At 38.0% G+C, this 23,823-nt stretch overlaps 1 protein-coding gene and 1 long non-coding RNA gene across 2 annotated transcripts in view; both read right to left on the bottom strand.

Annotated features, from left to right (window-relative positions):
* LOC134795738 (uncharacterized) overlaps window positions 1-23,823 on the bottom strand; it is a 319,587-nt gene that overhangs the window by 199,063 nt on the left and 96,701 nt on the right. The gene's annotated exons all lie outside the window — the stretch shown is intronic.
* The window catches only part of LOC134795665 (zinc finger protein 3), a 63,560-nt gene that overhangs the window by 4,073 nt on the left and 35,664 nt on the right, over window positions 1-23,823 (bottom strand). The window contains exon 2 of the mRNA XM_063767581.1: window positions 206-1,045. Within this exon, the coding sequence (XP_063623651.1) occupies window positions 206-1,045 (840 nt within the window). The remainder of the gene's footprint in view (window positions 1-205; window positions 1,046-23,823) is intronic.

Genomic DNA, 23,823 nt, shown 5'->3' with positions numbered 1-23,823 from the left:
AGACCGAGTCGAACGTGCTGGGGGCGGCGGGGAGCGCGCGCGGCGCCGGCAGGCGCGCCGGGCGCTGCGGGCGCCGCGCGCGGGGAGGAGGGAGGGGCATATATGTGTGAATAGCGCTCGCCTTGGTGTGTGCGGACGTGCTGGTTCAGGATGGCCTTCTGGCGGAAATGTTTGCCACATTCCCCGCACGTATATGGCTTCTCACCGGAATGGATGCGGAGGTGCTGGTTGAGGATGGCGCGCTGCCGGAAGGAGCGCGGGCAGTAGACGCAAGCGTAGGGCTTCTCGTTCGCGTGGATGCGGAGGTGCTGCGTGAGGTGCGACTGCTGGCGGAAGCGCTTGCCGCACTCGGGGCAGCCGTACGGCCGCGAGTCCGTGTGGATACGCTCGTGCTGCAGCAGTGTCGACTTCTGCTTGAAGTCTTTCCCGCAAGTCAAACATTTGAACAGCCTCAGTTCCGAATTAGGATTGTGTTTGCGCGGCTTCGGCGGCTCCGGTTGCACTATGTCAGGTAAGTGGCGGAGTTCGGGAGCTCCGTATTGGTCGAGCGGGCCTTCTAGGGAGAGAACGCCTCCGTTTTGTTTTAGATAATGTAGCGGAAAGCCTCCGCCGCCTAACATATGGCTGGCGGGTCTGGTTTCTTTGAAATACGGCGTGTACTGTTGGTTCAAGTCTGGCTGCGGTATGAAGCAGGGTCCGCGGTCGAGGTGGTCCTGCGTGGGTTGCGTTTGCGGTTGGTTTTGGAGCTGCTGTTCGACCTGCATGTGTTCAGGTGACGTTTGCTGTTGTTGGACTTGCTGTTGAGCTTGTTGCTGTGCTAGTTGCTGGGCGGCTTCTTCTGCGGATTGGTCGGGGGGCGGGGGTGCTGGAGGGTAGGGCGAGGGGGCGGGGGAGGCCAGCTGCGGCTCGGGCTGCGGCGAGGGCCCGCCCGGGCTCTGGTGCTGCATGGGCTGGTAGCCGCCGTCGAGAACCCCCCCTCCCCACTGCGTGCCCGGCGGAGCCCGCTCCACGCCATCTTTGTATAGGACGTATGGCGCTGTCGTGTCTGAAAGTAAAAGAAAAAATCTGTTAACATCTAAGTAAAATAAACAGGAAAATTGTATGTGAGGATTACATCGGGTTAGCAAAGGATACTTTATAAAACAGGTGTATTGTTCACGTTATCCCTGTTTTCAAATATCCAACTTATATTACCTCCACGTGACCTAAATAGTCTATCGGCTTTGTTTCCGTATTCAATACGGAATATGCTTTCGAAAACGTCTGGCACCGCGGGCGTGACATTTTATTAAATTCTTCGCCTGCAGTTATGCGCTACTGAAACACGCTATGTGATGCACGCTACCCGAAATTCACTCGATTTATTGCATTACTTTGCATTGTTGCAATTCTACTGATAACTTTTTCGGGGGTATATCTTCCTTGGTCGTTTAGTTTTGTTTTAAGCTTTGTTTTAACGCTGATAAGGGTTATATTGCCGTGAGAGAAGTTGCTTCGTACGTAGCGAAAGTAAAGGGTAGAATTGCTTTGCAAAAGTTTTTGGCTCGTGATAAGGCACGCTAGGTGACGTGTTGTATCCAAGAGCTTAATGCAGACGGTTCGTAGTTGCTTTATTGACTAGGCTTTGACGTGGCATGACTAATAGAGATTGAGTTATGAGCTCGGTATGAATTATATTATCATTTTTAGCAAAGGCTTACTAAAGAGTACGATTTGTTACCAGAAAGTAGAAGTAAATTCTAGAAATAAGTTTATGCGTGTTTTTACTGCAGGCAAATAGGACAGAAAGATCGTCAACTCAACACATTCAAGCTAAGTAACAATATATTTTATTTTGTTCCAAATAACTACAGCTTTTGGATGTGCCAAGTTAGTTAACCCTTTAATCACTCCTGGGCCGCGATTATTTTTTTCAAATAGTGTCCTTGTACGCGGATGTAGCGTTTAAAGCGCAAAATATAACCAAGGTAGTGCCTTCAAGCCTCCTTGAGGCTCGATTATCATAATGATTTGTGGGCGCAGCACGGTTCCATTTTTATCGTCTATCACTATGCGCGTCCCTTTCGCACTTACGTACTTGTTAGAACGTGACAGGCATGGTGACAAGGGATAAAAACGCGACCGTGCTAAGCCGCCTGGTTAGGAAAAAATGATAAAAGAGGGTCAAATTTATGTATATAATTGACCTAAATTGCGAATTAAGGTGTTAAGATGGAATCCCTTCATCCTGTTTGGCAAAAACGCATTAAAAAGACTGAAATAGAATGCAAATGACTTCGAAAGTCGGCTCAGTTTCTAATGGCCGAGTGAACACTACAAAAAGGCGGGAAACGTTTCCGGCAATAAGGAAATAAGAATGGCGGATAACGCAACCTAATGTTCTGGATACTCTTTATGGGACTTGCGTGGCAAGGTTACATTTTTTCTTTGGAAATTCTGGGAAAATATTCCTTTTGAGTTTTGCAAAATTGCAAAGATACTTTAAACGACATTTACCGCCTAAGACCAAGCCAAAATTCATTGATTGTACATATTCTTATTATGTGAGTTCCACCGTAGCTGCAAACATTTTGAGCGGATTTTGGTGAATGAGGTGTCTTTCGATTCGTTTTTAGGGTAACATAGGCAATTTTTTTAATACATACTATTCTTTTTAGCTTTCTCTACCTATATATATGCACTTGAATCCACATCAGTCACATCACATCAAATTGCTGCTGTTATCTTAACATATGTCTGGACGTGAAAAGCGGCCACTACATTTAGAATGACCGTCAATTTACAATATCAAATAACTACTCCAACTGCATTAACTTAACCAAGCCTAATTCGGAGCAACAAGTACATATGTAGGTATATTTAAGCCCGTATTACACGATATACACGTGTCGCTCAAACGAATGAGTAATGGAACTTTGCGGTCACATTCTCTTCGCGGTCAACGTTTTTGACAGCTAGATCAGATTCCCTCCAAAAAAACAAACTTTCATATCTACTTCAGAATAATGCCCAAAATCGCTTGACTAAGTTCAAATTTGGAATGGACATAAGTTATGTCGTAACGTCGATGAATCGATGACTGTTGGAAGTTGAAGACAAATTTTAAAAGTTTAAAAATATGGCGTTTTTTTACGTGTGACAACGAACTGGTATTTTCAGTAAGAACACCAACTAGTTCGGACGATGTAGCAATAAATATAAGGTTTTTTCTTCCAATACAATTTAAAATGCAAGGCAGTTTAATCAAGTACACAAACTTTTTGTTAAAACTAATAAAGACGCTCTGCATAACAGGTTTTGCTCTTTAAAATGTCCTTAATAATGTTATTATTGTTGGTTATCAAATTAATCATCGTTGCGATCGAATAAAACAAAAGAGTTAAAGATTCTTTCTTCTGAAGCACATTGTTAAAAGCCCGATCTGTCTTCTGGCCACTAACGTACTTAGCCGATTAAAAAGATAAAATCGTGCTACTATACAAACTTATCGGGCACAATCTTAACCATATCTTTATTTCGGAACGTTCTATCTCTATGGTACGCTCTAGTTTAAAATTGGAATGTGCTGGAACAAATTAAAATGACCGTTGGTGTTCAGTTGTTTTGATTTCAAATTAAAGACGTTGCTTTACTACAACGATGTTTTTGCTAGTTCATTGTTTATGGTTTTTTCTCTCGGTCAGTCGTAGGTACAGTCAGATCCTAGTTCCGCTTTGTCTTAAAGACAATGAAAATTATGTTTATTAAAATACTTACCGACACAATTTATAAAGTCGATTTGGTCCTCGTTTATCTTTCATATGATAAGTATTCCTCGCCATGTAAATCGAACGAAAGCCTTACCATCAATTTTACAAACGCAAATCTTATAAGTAAAGTACTTTTCATACGTCATTCCGAGACAGAGATTTATGGCTGAATAACATCTGTTTATAATCGTTCGATGCGGAGGAAACGTCAGATCCCGTCACGTCTGGGCCGGTCTTTATTCTTCCATCTCACCCGCTCGCATATCCCAGAGGGAGAAAGACGGATTACGTTTCGATTTTATTTTTTTTTCAAGTTTATAATGACGTTTCTGTATCTGTGGGCTTTTTTATACGCCGGATGGCTCGGCATGTGGGGTGTCACTACGAATTAACTTTTTGTTTTAACCCTTTTAAATTATAGTGGGACGGGTGGAAACGTGTGTGTGGGTTTGTTTTCATATCGGAGTAGTTATTTAGTTAGATTATAAGTAGGACCTAGACTAATCAATACCTAATGCAGTTAGCCTTTTAAAAGCTTCTTATAACTTGTTATAACTAAACTCTATGCACTTTAGCGTTCATTGATTGTTGACATAGTTTTTTGTGGTAGTTGTAGATTATTTCGTTACTTATAGTAAAACAACATGGGTTTAGAAAATATTCTAACATTCTTCTATTGCTATTCAGAGTGGAATCCTATTGGTTTCTTGCAACCGTTCCGAAACCAAAAACTTTGCGTCTGATACAGTTAATTATTAGATCAAGAGAATTGAATGGCTCTAATTTAAATGATGTCATACAACCGATTCGAACCAAGAAAGTGATTTCTGTCATGTGAAATGGCTACTTTTGTGTAAATGCCACGGCTAAACTGTCAAAATTTAAATAATGAGAAATGTCAAATTGTGTCCCAGGCTTTCATGACTTCCATTTACGAAGCCATGTTTTTACAGCACTGTTACTTTCTTTTTAAGCAATAAGACTTATATTACAGCACGTGGTGGTGGGAATGCTCGTCCCGCGTGTTTCCACGGAGCGTTTCCGACTAAAGGGTTAACATTTAATCACAGATTTACTTATTAGACAGAGCATACATAAAGTTTAGCAGCGCGCGATTGTACATTTGAGTCTACTTTATCGACTAGTACACTCATCATCATCATTCGCTTGCCCTTATCCCATTCATTTGGGGTCGCCCGTCAACTCATCATTCACTTGAGTTTGTTTCATATCATCTCTCACACAGTCCATCCACCTTTTCCTCGGTTTTCCTCTCCCGTTAATTCCCTCCACATCGACATCATGTTTGTTATCGACTAGTACACTACTCCTGTCAATTATAAAACATCTTGGCGCTGCACTATATAATAATAGCCTTTTGCTACGCCTTACAAGGAGCCTGGGTCCGCTCGGCAAGAATGAGCGCAGCCTGCGCCAATGCCTTCTTACGAAAGCCTTCCCTCACATTTCAACTCAGAGAGGAAATTGGTCCGGTTTCCTCACGATGTTTACTTTCATTTGAAATGACTGAAGTTTCGAGAAACTTATTGGTATGAATTCGCACGTTTTATCCCGCGCACGGCTCCCTGACACTGCGGGGTTACGTAATACATGGCAACTTTGATGTGTTTTGTAGTTTTACAATGTATTTTTTGTAGATAATATGTATGCTAGTTTTAATTGTATTTATCTATGGGCCGCCAGTTACCTGAAGTCAAGTTTTTCATTTAATTTATCGGTAAGTGGAATGAATTATATAATTTAAACATGGACTATTGTAGTATTAAATCGGGTAACATACAATCGAGTAGAGTGGTCCGCTCCGTAGTATTTCACAAGTTGAAAGCGCCTACACATGTGAGCTGACATCGCGGTCTACAGACTACATTATATGCTTCATAATACAGCGTCTATTGGTGGCAGTCTGTGCATGTAATGTATGTAAATAGTTGGAGGGTGTAGAATGATGGATGCATGCAGTGATTAATTTAAATTAGGAGTTGATTAGGGCGAGTTTGGCCGGAGATATATATATATCTTAGTAGAGGGTTTGTTTAAGATGGGTAAGATTGGAGGTGGATTGGATTAACTGTTAGTAAATTCACACATATTTGATATACGAGTACCAAACATAATATCACACACGCACATAATGTAATTTATATTTGTAAGTACCTATACCACACTACAGTATTGGTACTGAGGTGTGCAATAAAGATTCTATCTATATATTGCTAACCAATATTGTTACATATACCTACATATTATTGATAAGATCTAGATTAGCATCTAGTTTATCAGATTCCACGGGCCAGAAAAACATTTTCAAGCGGTTAAAAGTAGGCATGAATGGACAAAACGAGAGAATCTGTGTACAAGGTGCCTCAGGTACTCTTGAAGCATAACATTTATGAGCTATAGAAATAAGTCTGATAATGAAAACGGACGATTAAAACAGTTGTATAGAAATGGCCATACAAATGGACCCGTTTTGAATGCTCTACTGTACAAGGTCTACCTATGGTGTACAAGGCCTGACCTACGGCTGCGCCGGGCAAGTGGTCGGGAGTGCGCGGGCGCCTGGAAACTGGTCCAGTCGGCCCGCCCCTTCCTGCGTCCCGCTACCGTCGGCAAAACAACACGTTTATAACTTTACTAGCGACTCGTCCCGGCTTCGCACGGGGTAACATAATGATACACCTAAACCTTCCTCAAGAATCACTCTATTGATAGGTGAAAACCACATGAAAATCCGTTCAGTAGTTTTGGAGTTTGGAGTAGTTTTCCAAGATGTGAATTGACGTTTTCCCCTAGATTTGCGGACGCTAGGTTGCGTGACAGTCGTGCACGTAGCGAATAAATAAGTCTGATAATGAAAACGGACGATTAAAACAGAAATGGCCATACAAATGCACCCGTTTTGAATGCTCTACTGTACAAGGTCCACCTATGGTGTACAAGGTCTGACCTACGGCTGCGCCGGGCAAGTGGTCGGGAGTGCGCGGGCGCCTGGAAACTGGTCCAGTCGGCCCGCCCCTTCCTGCGTCCCGCTACCGTCGGCAAAACAACGCGTTTATAACTTTGGACTTGTGCCACAGAATAAATAATAGTACTAGGTACAGAAGACTCACTCTCTAACAAAACGCGTCTGTTACGATCAGGACAGGTATGGCCGCTAGGTGGCGACAGCGCCACGCGCGGCTTATGGCTAGCCACCAAAATTGGTGTGGAACGGATGTACTTGTAGCTACCTGTTGCAAAGCGACGAAATCGCGGAGCGAGCCACGCCTGCTTGTGCACAAATCAGGCAAGGTTCGATACGGGGTGGGGTCACAAAAAAATCAAGACAGAGATCACGTTGGGGGAGGGGGGGGTATAAGGAGAACTCGTGTGTTTTTCTACAGTGAAAGAAACTAAGAAAAAATACCTACCACATGAGTAGATACTTTTTCTCGGTTTCGTTAAACATAAATCTTCACTCCATCCACCACCTTGCGAGAATGGATGAAGAACGGAACGTGAAAAGAGCATACCTGGGCCGCCCAGCAGTAAGACGTCCTATCGGACGCCCCAGATATCGCCCGGTGCGGGTGCGACATGGTGGAGGCGGACCTGCGCGAACTTCGAGTCAACAATTGGCGAGCGGTCGCACAGGACCGAGAAAAGTGGCGCTGTCTTGTGTCGGAGGCCAAGTCACATTCATTCAGTCACGCTCATTTTGGGTCGCTGAGCCAACGGAGTAAGTAAGTAATTCCAAAATATTAACTCAAGATATAATAATCGACTAACTTGGCCCGCCTACCAGCTGAGGGAATATTCATAAGGGTTAATAAATTGTTTCTGCACACCGTACCGGGTTCACGGATGGTCGCAGACGTCACCCGCTCGGCAGGCTCGCCGGATTAAACCATAATGCACCCCAAATCACCTCCCATCACCCTTAACACACTCCAATAAGAATCAAAATCAAATAAAAACAGTTTCTGCGTCTTCAAAGTTAACTTGGCCACTGTTCAAGCGAGAATTGGTGTAAGAATTGAGATATAAGATAATCTTTATAAGTTCTTGTGGTTAGTTGAGGATTTCGGACAATTATTTTTGATTGCGCCGATATAATGGGTCTATAAGTGTGCTGGGTGGTAAGTCATTTTGATTGCTTAAATCGGTTGAAATACCTACTCAAAAGTTTTTGTATGAACTTTCACATCTTCAGCGCTAATAACGATTAGGGCTTGCATTCCGGAATCTCGGACAAATTATCCGATATTACAATTCCGGAATTGAGACCAATGAATATCGAAAATTCCGGAATTGGATTTAAGTACTTTTATTCGATTTTAGTACGTTTACTATTGAAAATTGCCAAGGAACTAGACACTGTGCTGGTGCCTAACGATATGTAATTCAACTTATTTCAGTTACTTTGTGTCAGTGTTTTTGCGATAAAAAAATAATTCCATTGTTGTTTTTGATTTTATCCAACTTAGTTCTGCCCCAGCCATAACATACGACCATAAAAATACGTCTTACTTAAACTAAACATAATTTGTTTACACTTATTCGTACGAAAGCTGGTATTTTTTAAGCACGTAAACGCAGTTTAGGCATATCAAATATACATATGTACATATAATATATGTATGTTATTATGACTCTCGAGTATCGAAAGAAGACATCTTGAGGTACCTATAAAGTGTTTCTGATCTAAACATTGACCGGTTTTATTAAAGGTTTTAGTAAGTTTACATAATAAATAACAGGACCCACCCCGAACTTCGAAACATACTATTGTTTCTCTATCACTCCAATAATGTAAGAGCTTTAGAAGTGGAGACAGATGATCTTCTTCTCAATCGTGAACTTATAATGGAATTGCGATTGGAACAACACTCGTTTTCATTGTCGATCGCAACACTAATAGCAACACCTTAGACTTTATCTAGTTGCACTAAGATTCACGATTGGTCAGTTAATTGTGCCACTCGTTTTCATTGTCGATCGCAAAAGAAACACAATTGTAGACTTTACGCAGTTGCATTAAGGTCCATGCCTCCTGGCAACATTATAATGTAGTGAATCAGGCACTAAATACAGCGTCTAACACATTGTTCGGAGAACCGATTACTGTCTATTGGGTGATTTTAAGACGTGCTATTTGCTACTGTTTGTTTTATTGCCTTTAAGTGTTTTCGGAAATTTAGTAGCTTGAATTATTTTATTATGTTGAAATATAGATTTTGTAATAAGATTGAAATGCAATTTACACTTTAGTTTATAGCCATTGAATTTAGTTGGTAAAATAATATTCGTTCTCTTAAACAAAAGCAGTCGTCAACGTACAAATGTGTCACCAATAAATAACCTGAACATCGGGAAGAAAGAATCATATTTTAACGTCGTGCTAATTAAATTGTCGATGTCCAGACGTAACGACGTCCTTTGTCCGCAAAAACACTGAATCACTCAAGGAAAAGACATGTGAATGAAAATTTTTAAAGATAAAAAACGTTCGTCGTTCCGGATTCGCGCGCTTTTCATCGCTCGCTTACTTCGGTGGCATGTCAAGTTGCTACCGAGTCAACCGCCATGCGTGAATCGGAACGTAGCCACACGAAAGTGACAGCTCCTTTTGGCGGGAACGCGATTCAGCATGTCTGGCATTGGGTCCTTTATCCGGCCGCCATCGGTACCGGTTGTACGCACGACACTCCGTCGCGACAATTTATTTCGGTACGGGGCAATGCACTGTACACGCAGCCAAGGGATCGCGGCGAATAAATGAGAGTAAACATGAAGGGAAAAATAAAACGTAGACGGTGACAAATCAAGGCTGTTATATATAAGCTAAGCGAGCGAAGGACTTGCTCGGCTAATGAACGCTGCTCAGCCCTTCAGTGTGCTTCAGTCCTTGCGGGACTAACAGGTGTCTAAACATGAATGTTAACAGGTTCTTATTACCGCAGATTCAGGGTCTACTTTTGCGTAACTGCTTATGCAGTTGATATGTGGAGCACGACTTGTAATATTATGAGTTAAGAAAAGGAACTTACTGAAAAATATGTCTCTATCTTTTTATAAATACCGCTTTAAAATTTTTTAATTTATTTATATAATATGAATTTGATCTGATTTAGATATGGATCAGATCTGTCAGTGTCAAAAGTGAAATTTCTTCAACCATAAACGTCAATTTTGACACTGACAGAACCGATCAACTGATTAGATACTGGTATCCAATCCAGATCGAATTCATACCTAATAATAGGGACCGTGCGCGTCGGAGGGTCTGCCATCTTTTGGCCTGAATCGGAAACATATGTGCACATGTACATTGCCAAAGCAAGTGTTACCATCTACCGTTCTCGTCGGTACGTTTCCTTGTGCATAGTAGGTTCTGCCATCTTGTGGACTACATCGGAAGCATTAAACGACACATTTACGCCTCGCGCCAAAAATCTGACGGCTCCAATGCTGCCCCCTATAGTAAATGCACGGGGCCTATTAAAACTTTAAATAGTGTTGCAAAATATTCTATAGACATTCGACATGTACTTACTTTAGATAGATACAAAAGTATACAACTGGCAAAATATTTTAAAGGGGCCCACTGATTAACAGTCCGCCGGACGGTATCGGCCTGTCAGTTGTTCGGAACTGTCAAAATTTTGTTCTAACTGACAGGCCGATATCGTCCGGCGGACTGTTAATCAGTGGGCCCCTTTACTGTAAAACTCGCTAATCAATTATTTTTTTCGTTAATACACACAATTATTACAGAAAATGATATATGATGTATATTTAATTATTAATTTATACAGAACATAATCTGGATTTCAAATTTGCAGCACCACTGTAAATTATTGGAGTGGTTTTATAAATTTAGATACAATGCAATTAATGCGATGTCCATGCTTCGAGTGCAGACAACAGAATGGCATTGAATGCGTTCAATACACGTTCAATAGGATTGTTCTCAAAATAACGTGACCTTTGGGATTTTGAAAGCAAAATGCAGTAATAAATATGTAAATGATTAATGATAGAGTGGTTTTTGTATATAATAAATAAGTTCTGTTTGTGTTTTTGTCCCACGCGCAATTTATTAGCATGCAGTTTTGATGAGGATGACGTAAGGCGAATACCGGATAAGTGCGAGTCGGAATCGCCCACCGAGGGTTCCGTACTTTTTAGTACCTATTCGTTGTTATAGGGGCAACAAAAATACATCATCTGTGAAAATTTCAACTGTCTAGTTATCACGGTTCATGAGATACAGCCTGGTGACAGTGGAGTCTTAGTAATAGGGTCCCGTTTTTACCCTTTGGGTACGGAACCCTAAAAACTTAATGGTGGGCACTGCAATTTTTAATAGGTACTCATTCTAGTCTTTTTTCGTAGGTACTAACGTACATTAAGTATAGATTGTTAAAGTTTACTAGTCATATACAGTCACGGACTTTAATGGGGTTGGCCGGTGGAAGTTTTTAGCAGATGGCGCCATCATAGCTTGCCCTGTCAATCCCTATAATTGTGTCAAATTTTTGTTTTTTTAATACCCTGGATGCCAGCCCTTTAAGCCAAATCTCATAGAAAAAGGGGCAAGCTATGATGGCGCCATCTATGCAAACCTTTGACAGTTGCCAACCCCATTGTTGAGCCATTTAGGCTTTACATTACGGACATTTCATATCGTTAGAATTGACAACCAAATTAGCTTGAACCCTTGAACAATGAAAGTCCGTGAATGTACCTACTTATAAGTGCCTAATTTATAATGTAGATTTTACGCATTTAAACGTTTATGTATCGTAAACATTAATTTGAAATACACATATCGATTTCCTTGCAATTTAAGGTAATAGAATGGGCAAAATAGGCCCTTCAATGCCAGGCAAAAAAAAAACAATGTCCCATTCAGACAATACTTGTAATTACATCGAAAACAATGTTCCGGGACAAGTCGACAGGTATGGTCAGTACGTTTAAAACGTATTTGCTGAACACGGAAAAGCAATTTAAATGGTTATGCTAAGTAATTTGTGAATATCCCTTTCAAATAACAAATGCACTCAGTTAAGCGGCACGCACTGCGATCCGATAAATTGATACATTTTATTGTCGTGCCAGGAATCTCATTAAGATCTTATTGAAGTATATTTGTGATATAATACTTATACGTATTGTGGTACCAGATTATATTAAATACCTACCTTATAAAATTTAAAACTTTCCTTTAATAAAAATCGGGTAGTTATTTACACAAATATGTTTTGCCATTTTGCTAGTACATCAGTTAATATCCGCGACCATGTCTGCGTCAAAACCCCGATTTAACCCGATAAAATTATGTTTTAATTGGTTACCTATTATTTATTTCAACGTAAACTTTATTCTTACCTATCTGTTTCTGGTTTTTGGCGTTTTATGAAACACAATAAAATTTGTCAGCAACTTTATAATCACGCGATCACGCTATACAGCAATTCGCATGAAAAGTTTACGTTGCAGTGGTATTGCAAAAATCTTCAATACTTACAGCAACATTAAATTTTCAACTAGCTATGGAAAGATAACAATGTTTTAAGGATCTGAAAATGCATTTCGTTCATTTTGATTTATTAGGTAGGTATTAGCCAATAAAATCAATCCATACTTAACAGTGAATTAAAAAACTTAAAACTCATCAACACTTTCATATTTTATTCCTACAATAATACATATGTATTACGAAATTGATTTGGCAAAATGCTAAAGTGATACTAAAATAAATAATGAAGGCAATGCAATTTGCAATTAAAAGTTAACAGCAATACTTATTTAATTTTAGTTGAACTATAGAACTTCTTTACTTTTTAAGCCGTGACCATAAACAACCTGTCACAGCGTTTCGCGCCATAATTTGACGTTACACAAATCCTCAAAATGGCTGCTGTAATTAAAGGCTCGCAATAACTGTCCATAAAGCAAACGAAGCGCATTGGTGACGCGCCGCCGCGTTATTTCGGTCCACAACTCCCCTCGACAAATGCTAATGTCCTCTAGGACTCCAGCTTCGATGCTCTCACGTTTCCATTTTAGTGTTTGAACGACACAGGTGTCAAAGAATCCAGTTTACCATAGAGTCTTGTTTTGTTTTTTATTACGATCCAATTTGCGAAAGTGGCCAAAATCCTAATTTTTTTTATAGTTTGGCAAGCTATTTCAGACAGTAATAGAAAAAAAACCGGGCAAGTGCGAGTCGGACTCGCGCACGAAGGGTTCCGTACCATAATGCAAAAAAAAAAAAAAAACAAAAAAAAGCAAAAAAAAAGCGGTTACCCATCCAAATACTGACCACTCCCGACGTTGCTTAACTTTGGTCAAAAATCACGTTTGTTGTATGGGAGCCCCATTTAAATCTTTATTTTATTCTGTTTTTAGTATTTGTTGTTATAGCGGCAACAGAAATACATCATCTGTGAAAATTTCAACTGTCTAGCTATCACGGTTCGTGAGATACAGCCTGGTGACAGACGGACGGACGGACAGCGAAGTCTTAGTAATAGGGTCCCGTTTTACCCTTTGGGTACGGAACCCTAAAAAGGCGGCAAACTTAAAAAAAATTGGCACGAAGGGCAAATTTGTAGGTACTTTTTCTACTGACAAAGTGGGTTTGCCAGAGTATAACTCATTAGTAATGGATAATTTGTTTTCAGTATTTCTGTAATATTTTATGAGTTATGACTATTTTACGAGCTGTCGTGATAAGTGACCAGTGACATTTGGTTTACGACTAACTAATAAAGCACTTATTTGAAATTGCCTTATGTTTGTATTCACATTAATTGTTTCATGGAACTTGTAATAGTGCAACTGTGTTTTGGTAGAAAAATGTAAATGAAAATAAACGCATATCTCGTCTGGCAAGCCAATTTTGTCAGTTAAAAAAGCGGAAAATTTAAGAAATTAAGCGCGATCGAACATGTCTACAAATTATATATTACCCGAATTTTTATTTATTTATTTGAATATTTATTGCACAAACAAAGAAAAGTGTACAAATGGCGGATGCCAAAAGGCATTCTCTACTAGTCAACCATTGGGTCAAACGGAGACATTGATATATGTTGGCACAGGAGAGATTAATAACTTTTTCTATTGCAAAATTGATTTGCCTGTCTGATAGAATTGGAAATTTTAGATGTATAATATGTATATTGTTTTATTTATACGTTTACATCGTGTTGCTATGTGGAATTTCGTGCCGCTGCTTAACTAAAACATTTTTTGCTCTTGTGAGTCAGTGCGCGGAGTTCGGTCCAGATTCTCGGAAGGATAGATTCCGTTGAAATCATCTCAGTGGTGAATAATTTATAATTGTTTTAATTGAATTTTAAATTGGCGGTTTGACTTTTTCGGCAAGTCCTTGAATAGAGCCAATTTAATTATGGAATATTTATATATATTTACAGAATTTAAAACATAACTGTGGCATACAGTTGTACCTAATTGTCACTGAATCATCAAATTTAAAAAGGAAATTATATAAACGCTTTCTTTCTTTTAATTTCAAAGTTTTTTACTAAAGTTATGACGACCGCCGATCAAAAACTATGACAACTTATCTTTTTAGCGCCATAAAAAAACAAAAGTCGTTGGTCTATGATCTTCGGTTATTATCTGTGAGAGGATGGGCGTTCCAAACTGAGCCTACCGAAGAGAGACAAGTTTATTTTAAGCTAATTACGAGGCGCATTCGAGCTAAAATGCCATAAGTAATAATATCCTCTTTTTATTTAGGACCTTTTGAAAATAGTGACGAAGTGAACGCATTTCTCTGAAACATGAAGTGTTACTCTGAATAGTTTGAATTCTTAACTTGGGTTCATCGAATCATGAAAGGCATTGAAAAGAATGTAATAGATGTAAGTGGGTTTCACAAAAGAAACAAGGCTGAATTTGGGTCACTTACTTTTCTTTAAATACGCTGAAAGTTGAGGAAATGTAAAACTAAAAAGAGTAAAAAGGGAGGTAGGGAAAAGAAAAATCTGAGTCGCATGCGTATAATTCTGCGGTAATTAATGCAATCAATTTTAATCCTAACTAGTCGAAAAATCATTACTTATTGCTCATATTCACTGTTATCATATCACTGAAACAAGTCTGTGTAATAATTATAAGAAATAAAAGAGGTCGCTCTTGTCAGGACATATTAGCACAGATAACAAGAAAAGAACATTATTGACGAGTTGTTTTAACCTCATTCCTGTATCTTGTCTATTACCTAATTTAACATATTTAATAGTGCCCAACCGAAAATTCGGTTTCAGCTGCGGCAGATTTCGGCATAAAAATCATATTTCGGCCGAAGGTCCTCTGCCCGATTCGAACTTTAAGCTACGTCAATCAATAGATCTAGATACGATATGGATTAGATGTGTCAGTGTCTAAAGTGACGTTTTTGTTTGAAGAGACGGCACATTTGACACTCACATATCTAATCCATATCGTTTCTAGATCTATTAATTGACGTATCTTAAAGTTCGAATCGGGCCGCCTCTGTTTGTGCCGAAACTAGAACAAAACTGAAACTTCGGTTTCGGTAAAAAATCCGGTTTCGGTCGCGCGGTAACTAATATTTGATTACACAAATTTAAATAATCTATATAAACACATATTTCAGTGCCTAAGCATGCAATGCACCCAATTAATATTATAGGTATTATATTAAGAATACCTACGTTTGCATAAGCTCAAAAATCCTCTTGGCCTCGTTTTTTCAATCGGAAAGCTCATTCCTTCAGATAAGCTGCGGGAGCTTACCGGGCTTATCTTTTTTATGAACGGCATTTATATAAATAAGTAATATTGTTTTCTTGTAAATTAATCGTAGCTACAAAAACATGGTAGAGTTGAACCAAGAGAAGTATGCAACGATTTTGATAGCACACGCAGTGCAAGTGTTATTGTAAACGTCAAACTTCTATGAAATTATGACGTAATGACACTTGCACTGCGTTGTGCTATCAAAATCATTGCAGACTTCTCTTGGTCTAACTCTAGGAGCTAGAAAACTAAGACTATAGGTATTTGTTAAAATTTCGCCTTCTGTGCATTACAAACGTCATTACAAAAAAGCTCGAAATTTAATAAAAATGGGTGCAAGAAAGTTGACCTCACATTTCTATTTCGCGTCGTTTTCTAGTGGCTGGTTAAAGATAAACTGATTATATCTTCGCAATAACCATAATAATTAAAAAAAAAAAGGTTTAAGGCCTCCAACGACATCACCGATAATTGCATGCATTTGATCGATCGATTCAATCCGTTGCACCTACTTCGCCGACAGTTCTAAAAACGCATGCAACATGTTGCAACCTGAGTGGAGCCTAGAATCTAGATCTCTTAGTATCTAGATCTACCTAAGTGCATAAAAACATTGTTAAAAATACCACCCCACTCCATACTTCAGCGCGCCATGTAATAATGCATCATTGAGACGAAAAAGTAAAAAATACGCCGTCCCATAGACAGCGACACTCGACCACAGACAAGAGGCTCTATTTTTACCAGATTATGCACCAAGCACTCTTGCTTGGCTGACGGAGCGTGCCTTTGCCTACTATACAGGTTAAGAGTTTTTTAAAAAGGTTGGCAGGCCTGATTAAGCATACTAATTTATCTTGAAGTTTTTAAGCACGCTGCATAGGATACTTGGTTAATTTTTATACAGCACGTCCGTGGATTCTTGCTTTTTTTAGCCGCCAGGTTGTCGCTCTACCGTTCAGTGTATGAGGATATGGGAGTAATTATAATCGATGGACCGAACATGGAGAGCCGGATTCGTGTATTTTTAATTTTTAATCTAAAGGCGAGTGGGTTCACAGTGTTACAAATTAATTATTTAAGATGCAATGGTACAATGCCTCAAGGGCCTATTTTAGATTTAAGCTAGTTATTAATTTCGTTTAGTAGTACCACTGTATATATATTGTATGTAAATAAATGATTTTTTCCACTAAAAAAAAAAAAAAAAAAAAATTATTTAAGTCATAATTTTATTTTCATTGAATTTCATGTAATGAAGTAATTTGCATCTGACAGCACTCCTTAACGTTATGGGCTGCGGTTGTCCGTAAATATCGCGGATACTCGGTATATCTAATACCTTTAAACGAGCAATTCTTGTATATTTATTTATTTACATATTTCGGGGATCTCGGAAACGGTTCTAACGATTTCGATGAAATTTGCTATATGGGGGTTTTTGGGGGCGAAAAATCGATCTATCTCTGTCTTATCTCTGGGAAAACGCGCATTTTTGACTTTTTACATGTTTTACGAGCAAAGCTCGCGGTCTCCCAGATATTACGATTATACACTATGGTGCGAGATAGCTAGGTAGGTGCTTAATTTCCTTAAAATAGGCAGATTGGTGGGAATATAATTAAGTCGCCTCTTCACTGAGAAAACAACAGTAAATCAATAAGTATTAAGATAATGTATATCTGGACTACCAGCATATATTGTAACGGCAGCATAAAAAACATGCGGCACGATTTTATTTAACTCTATGTCCTTGTATTGTATTGTATTGTAAATAAGGATTAAAATAAATGCTTCGTACACTTGTTACTACAACCTGAAGGCTACCATATATCATAGAATTTGCCAATTTAAACTTAATTTTTATGTGACTAAAATCGTTTCGGCATTATTAGTTCAGAATCCGTTCTGTTTGTCCTTTAAGTACTCTATTAAAGAACAAACCAACATACAAATGTCACATGTTTACACCAAACCCTAGTCACTTACGTCCTTATATCTATAAGTGGCAGTCACTTACGCCCTTCCATTCATAAATCAATAAATAAGGCAGTTCGAAGGGTTCGCGTGCTTCGCTAACGACAAAAAAAAACAAAAAGTGTCAGGTCATTGCCCTGCTTATCGCACTGATTTGGTTAATGAGTTTACAATGGCGTGCAAGCTTGGTGATTAATTAGCGAGGTGATTAGCGATTTTAATGATTTTGTCGTGGGTTTGATTTGACAAATAGGGCTCACGATCCGAAAATAACCTTATTGAAAAACGCTTAAATTAAAAACAAAAATATTGCCCTAACAACAAATAAATATTGCCTGAGGCGCCCAGAAGGCTGGAAGGTTTTATAGTCCGTTCTTTAGCATTAGAAAGAAGGTAAGCGATCTTGACGTGTCTTTTTATTAAAAAACACTTTTTTTAAATAAGTCACAGCGAATACGTAACAATTATAAATCATATATGACTATTTACATTATTTTGCTTTCATAAGTAATATAAACTAATTTTTAAAAGCGTTTTTCAATCATTTTCAATATAAAGACACGTCAAGATTGTTTACCTTTTTACTAATGCTAAAAAAAAACAACTATTATAGTGTACCTAAAGAAAGTATTGGCTCATTCAACCTATGATCTTTTATACTAGATATGCCATACACTAACATATCAAGCGAAAAAAATGATGCCAACCAATGCTGCCAACGTCACGGCAGCATTAGTTACAATTTGTTTACAACTTCATACGCAAATGCGTAAAAGAGACGGCACAATTAAAAGAATACCTAAGTAAAAAAGAGACGGCTAGTGTTTGTCACTTGCGCGTGAATTTGGTAAATCAGTGATACCACCATAACACGACGGCAAACAGTGAATATGGCGCGAAGCGTAAAACTTTTAAGAAAAAGAAATATCAAAGAATAAGATGTTTGACAGAAGGTGCAAATCATTTCAGTGAGTTCTATGTGGTAATGTACTCGCTACCGAAGTAAAATATTTTCACATTTAGTTATGTAAATAAAAGATATTATATTATACTTGTCATTGTTACTTTTGTTATGTATGTTTTTTTTAATAGAATAATAATTGTACACATTAAGACTTTTTTCTTTACCCGAGACACTGTGGGTTACTTAGGCGGGGTATGAAATACCCAATTAAGTTTAATTGGTTAATGGTAATGAAACGTTCTCAAACACCTTTTTTCCCAAATTTACATAAAATTATATAGAATGAATTTTTAAATTAAAGTTTACTACTAGTCAAATCAATTTCTTCAATAGTAAAGTAAGAAACATTATGACAAAAAGCAAACTCAATAACAACAAAATCCTTTATTTTACTAACAATTTTATGTTATAATAATTGTTATTGTGTGAGAAAATGAAATGCCTGACAATAAATACTAATTTTGTAGCAATCTTTGTATAAACAGCAATATACCTATTTATTTAATTGACGCGACCCGGACAATAATATGGCGAATAATAATGTTTAATTTGCCAATTGTTGTACTTAATTACTTACAAGAAATAATGCGTTCAAGTAAAAAACTGTAATATTAAAGTTGAAATTTATATTTCTCTTATTTGTACGACAAGCACCAAACAATGAATGCAACTTACCATGACGCGTCTGCTATGATAATCTATGTACGCAATTAGTGCGTCCTTGTCATTCTCGCTGATAAGAACATAAACTTATCTCTTTCTGTCAGCCGGCGAAAATGGCGGCTGGGTTTATTTAATTCAAGATTAAACCGAAGAAAAACGTATTATTTCAGCTTTTACTTACCAATGATATGTGACGCCGTCAATTTTTTTGCGCTTCCGCGGATAATTTGAGCATTTCAACATAACGCAGGTCGGCATTTTGTTGCTTAATACACGTTATTTGTGGAAAAGTATTAACCGGTGTACACCTTCGCGCTTGCGTCAGGCAGACTGAGACAAACTCGTACACATGACACGAGGTGAGTGCTTCAATTTTGGAACGTGTATAACACATCTTTGTATAAAAGATCATAGCATTCAACAACATAATTTTTTGAAGTGAGATTTTTTTTATGTTATAGGAGACCGACAAGCAGACGAATCGCCTGATAGTAAGTATTTACCGTAGCCCATGGAGACATGCAACACTAGGGGGTTGCAAGACTTGAAAGTGCGTTACCGGCATCGAAGATGGGAGTCCGCACTTACATGTAAAACGATTTAGTCTCAAACGAAGAATTTCTTAAAGTTAGTTTCAAATGTTCTAAATGTTTCTAAAGCATTGATTTCATTTCTTTAGAAACATTTAGAACATTTGACATTTCTGTTAGAAATATTAGAAGAAATTAAATTAATTCAAAAAATAAATTTTTTCGTTAACATTTGTCGCATAAATACATGTTTTCAAAGCTTTAAGTAAAAGACTCTAACACTACAACATCTTCCACGGAAAACCCAAGCAAATTGTGCTATAAATGAGTCTCACTGTACATACAGACTTTTCCGTACATTCTTAAACAACTCCACATTTAAATTGAAAACATCCTAGCTGAAAAGGAAAAATTCTTGTCAGAAAAAAACGGGGAAAACGAGTAAAAATGAACTTTAATGCGCAAAAACTAAGCGCCACGACAAGTGCACAAGGTCGGTCATAAAGTCTTGGGACAATTTTAATGAGGCGCCGTGTCAAAGGGAAAAGGACTTTAGCGATAACGACATAAAGGCGTGTGGGGCCGCTAATGAATAAGTTAGAGTTGCGGGGTGAATGGCCTCTGGAAGCGGTGTAGCCAGAAGTTTCAAACATACCAACACTTCCCGTAGTCTATGCTTTTGGATTTTGTATAAGTATGTAAAAATTATTTTTAAGGTGCATCGAGGTAAGGTCACTGTGGGCAAGTCCGTCTACAAGGCAAGTCCGTCATCACGTTATAACTTTTGAATTTGAAGGCGTATGCGACTTTGGAGTCCAGTCGATTAACCAGTTTTTCGCGCTAGTTCCGTCACTGTAAAACAGATGGCGCTGTGACAACCAACTTCAGAACAATCCACCTCAACAAGTAATTTCGTGTTTTGAACTCGAAGTCATAGTGCGACAGCCGTTCGAAAAAAAATTGTTAAAAATAGTTTTTGAAAAGATTGTGCATCAGAAAGTAACTACGTAGGTAGCATAAGAACCAGTTGTCTTTATTCTATTTTTAAAATATCAGAAATTAGCTTAGTTTTGTAATTATACGTTCCACAATTTATCATATTAAAATTTGACTAAGTTGGAAAGTCCGTCTATTATGTTCAAGGCAAGTCCGTCATATGCCGGACTTTCGTTAAATCAGAGATTACCAACTGTTTTTGCGACTTTAATATTATAACGATTTGATAAGGTATCAAAAAATCCTCCTAACTTTGCGCATGATGTTACTTTATTAAATTTTGATCTCAGTAAATTAAAAGAAACGATTAAAATTCATTTGAAAATTACTATTGATCTTTTATTTCGGAAATCAAAAAAATAATTATGTTTAACTATTTACCAAAAAAGGTTTACCACCCCATTTTGTTTGTTTTAGAAAAATGGTGTTTATTTCGAATCTGAACCGTATATTAACAAGTTTAAAATACACTTTTCATTGTCTTGATCCGTTCTTTTTAGGAATTTGACTACGAACATATACGCACCCATAGATTGGCTGATATCATAACTAGACGGACTTCCCTTAAACTGCACGGGAAGTCCGTCTACTCGCCGAATTTTAAAACATGCCATTGTTTTTGCTTAATTTGTGCTTGAAATGATCTGTCACTAAGGCTAAACTATTAATTATTAAATTCTTCATCGTATGCGATTACAAGCAGTAACATAGGTGAATAATTAACGGAACTAGATCACTCCAAAGACAAAAAAAATAAAGTATGCCGGACTTCGCCACAGTGACCTTAACTTCGAAAGAGACTTAAGAGACTAGGGGCCCGATTCGGATTTTGAAATAGACATCTATTAGACATCACCAAGATACGATAACGATACGTTTAAGATCTAATCTGTCAAATTTGACATTTGCGCGATTCTGGAGATACACTTGAACGATTTCCACAGGATATGACTATTCACATCTAATAGATATCTTACTCTATCTAACGTAAAAGTGACATTGGTTGCCCGAATTGCGCTGCAAAAGAGAACTAGTTGATATCTAAACTATAACGTATCTAGAATGGATCTAGTACTTACGTGTCGTCTCTTAATTGTGAATATCTTGAAGTTCGAATACGGCAGTATAGTAATTTTGAAAATAATTAATAGACAGACTCTAGCTATATTTTGCAATCATACGCAACATAACTTTTAACCCTTTTCCAGGCCGCACCGATCTACAAGTTTTCCCGAAAAATCCAAATATATTCCAATTAACCCAACTATGATGATTAATTTGAAGACAAGTCAAATTTCTCGAAAGTGCAATCTAATTTGAATCTTAAATCGGAATGTTAAAGTTGAAATTCTAGTGGCGCGTATGTGGTCGATAAATCGTACTATGCCTGGAAAAGTGGTAAATATATCGTAGTCAACCATTCTGCTTTCCATCAGAGAAGCGTCCTTATGCTTCATCTGCAATAAGGGCCTTTTTATCAGAATTTCTATTAGAATTCCCGTTGGAAACGGCCTTATTAAAAAAAAACTCTAACATAGTAGAGTTAGACCAAGATAAGTCTGCCCGTCTGCAATGATTTTGAAAACACACGCAGTGCAAGTGTTATTTATAAATACGTAATAATTTCACAGAAGTTTGACGTTTAAAATAAGTAAATAACACTTGCACTGCGTGTGCTATCAAAATCGTTGCAGACTTATCTTGGTCCAACTCTACAAGCTTTGCTTAGTTTGGGGCTAGGTTGATCTGTGTAAGATGTCCCCTAATATTTATTTATTTATTTTACTACCAAAAAGATCATTAGTATTGTTACTTAATAGGGAATATTAGGCAAAGCTCTGCGTAGGTGGCACCTTTGTGGCACATACAGTAAACAAACCACATTGACACATCACACGTCACGTCAATCACATATATGGCCTACCGCGAAACAAGAAAATCGAAATTCCGTTATCTAATCTCTCTATCACTCTTGCATATTCGAGCGATAAAGAGGCAGATTCGATTTTCGCGTTTAGCCCCGGGCATACCCCCTTGTAAACAAACCACCTTGATGCATCAATGTCATATTTTATTGTCTGTGAAAACTTGTCAAAAACAGTTTAAGGCACAGTATGTATAAGTTAGTCTATAAATTTACTGAGTCGGGGGTGCTGCACTCTGGCGGCAGAACATTGCAGTAATATCCCCTATTGCATAGGTATTTAACTCGAGGACCATAGTTGTAACATCTACTGGACTATAGATCTACATTAAATCATGGCAACGTTCAATGTATTGTGTGTAAAGGAAGCTCAACATATACCGGTCCATGAGATGTAAAAGATAATAGCAGAGCTCGGATGGAAACTTTCGGTTTCATTCGCAAGTTAGTCTAGGACTCTAGGTCACTCATTATTCAAAATTCAAAAATTCAAAAATTCAAAATTATTTATTTGGTATCTAGGTGGATTTATACAATAATTTGTGGTGGATACCTCCTGTTAAGTATAGCAATACTTGTGTTAGGAGGTACCGCTCCTTCCAAACGGAGTGATTCAGGTTTAATACCAGATACATATTATAATTGGTACATAGTTGTTATTTTTACAATAACTATAACTATACCTATAGCTAATTCATATAAGTATTTTATTTTATTTTTTTATTATATTTTTACAATTCAATATTCAGAGATTTATAATAAATTATACATACAGGGAAAAATATTATATGGGCTAGCTTTATGTTAGGTTAGGTTATTATACAAGTTGTGACTTTAGAGTAGAGTTAACAGTATTACACTTGACGACCGGTCTGGCCTGGTGGGTAATGACCCTGCCTGCGAAGCCGATGGTCCTGGGTTCGAATCCCAGTAAGGGCGTTTATTTGTGTGATTAACACTAATGTTTGTTCCTGAGTCAAGGGTGTTTTCTATGTATATAAGTACGTATTTATCTATATTAGTATGTGTATCGTCGCCTAGCACCCATAGTACAAGCATTGCTTAGTTTGGGGCTAGGTTGATCTGGAATTCACTCCCTCTCAACATAAAGACAAGCCCCGAGCAAATTAGCTTTTAAGAGGATGCTGCATAAACATCTGCTGAAACAAGAGTATGAGTAGGTAGTATCCATCGTAATATATTAATATGTATGTG

The sequence above is a fragment of the Cydia splendana genome, chromosome 12, assembly GCF_910591565.1.
Source record: "Cydia splendana chromosome 12, ilCydSple1.2, whole genome shotgun sequence".
NCBI classification, from domain to species: domain Eukaryota; kingdom Metazoa; phylum Arthropoda; class Insecta; order Lepidoptera; family Tortricidae; genus Cydia; species Cydia splendana.
Note: the sequence above shows the minus strand (reverse complement) of the source record. Positions and strands in the feature narration are given on the sequence as shown.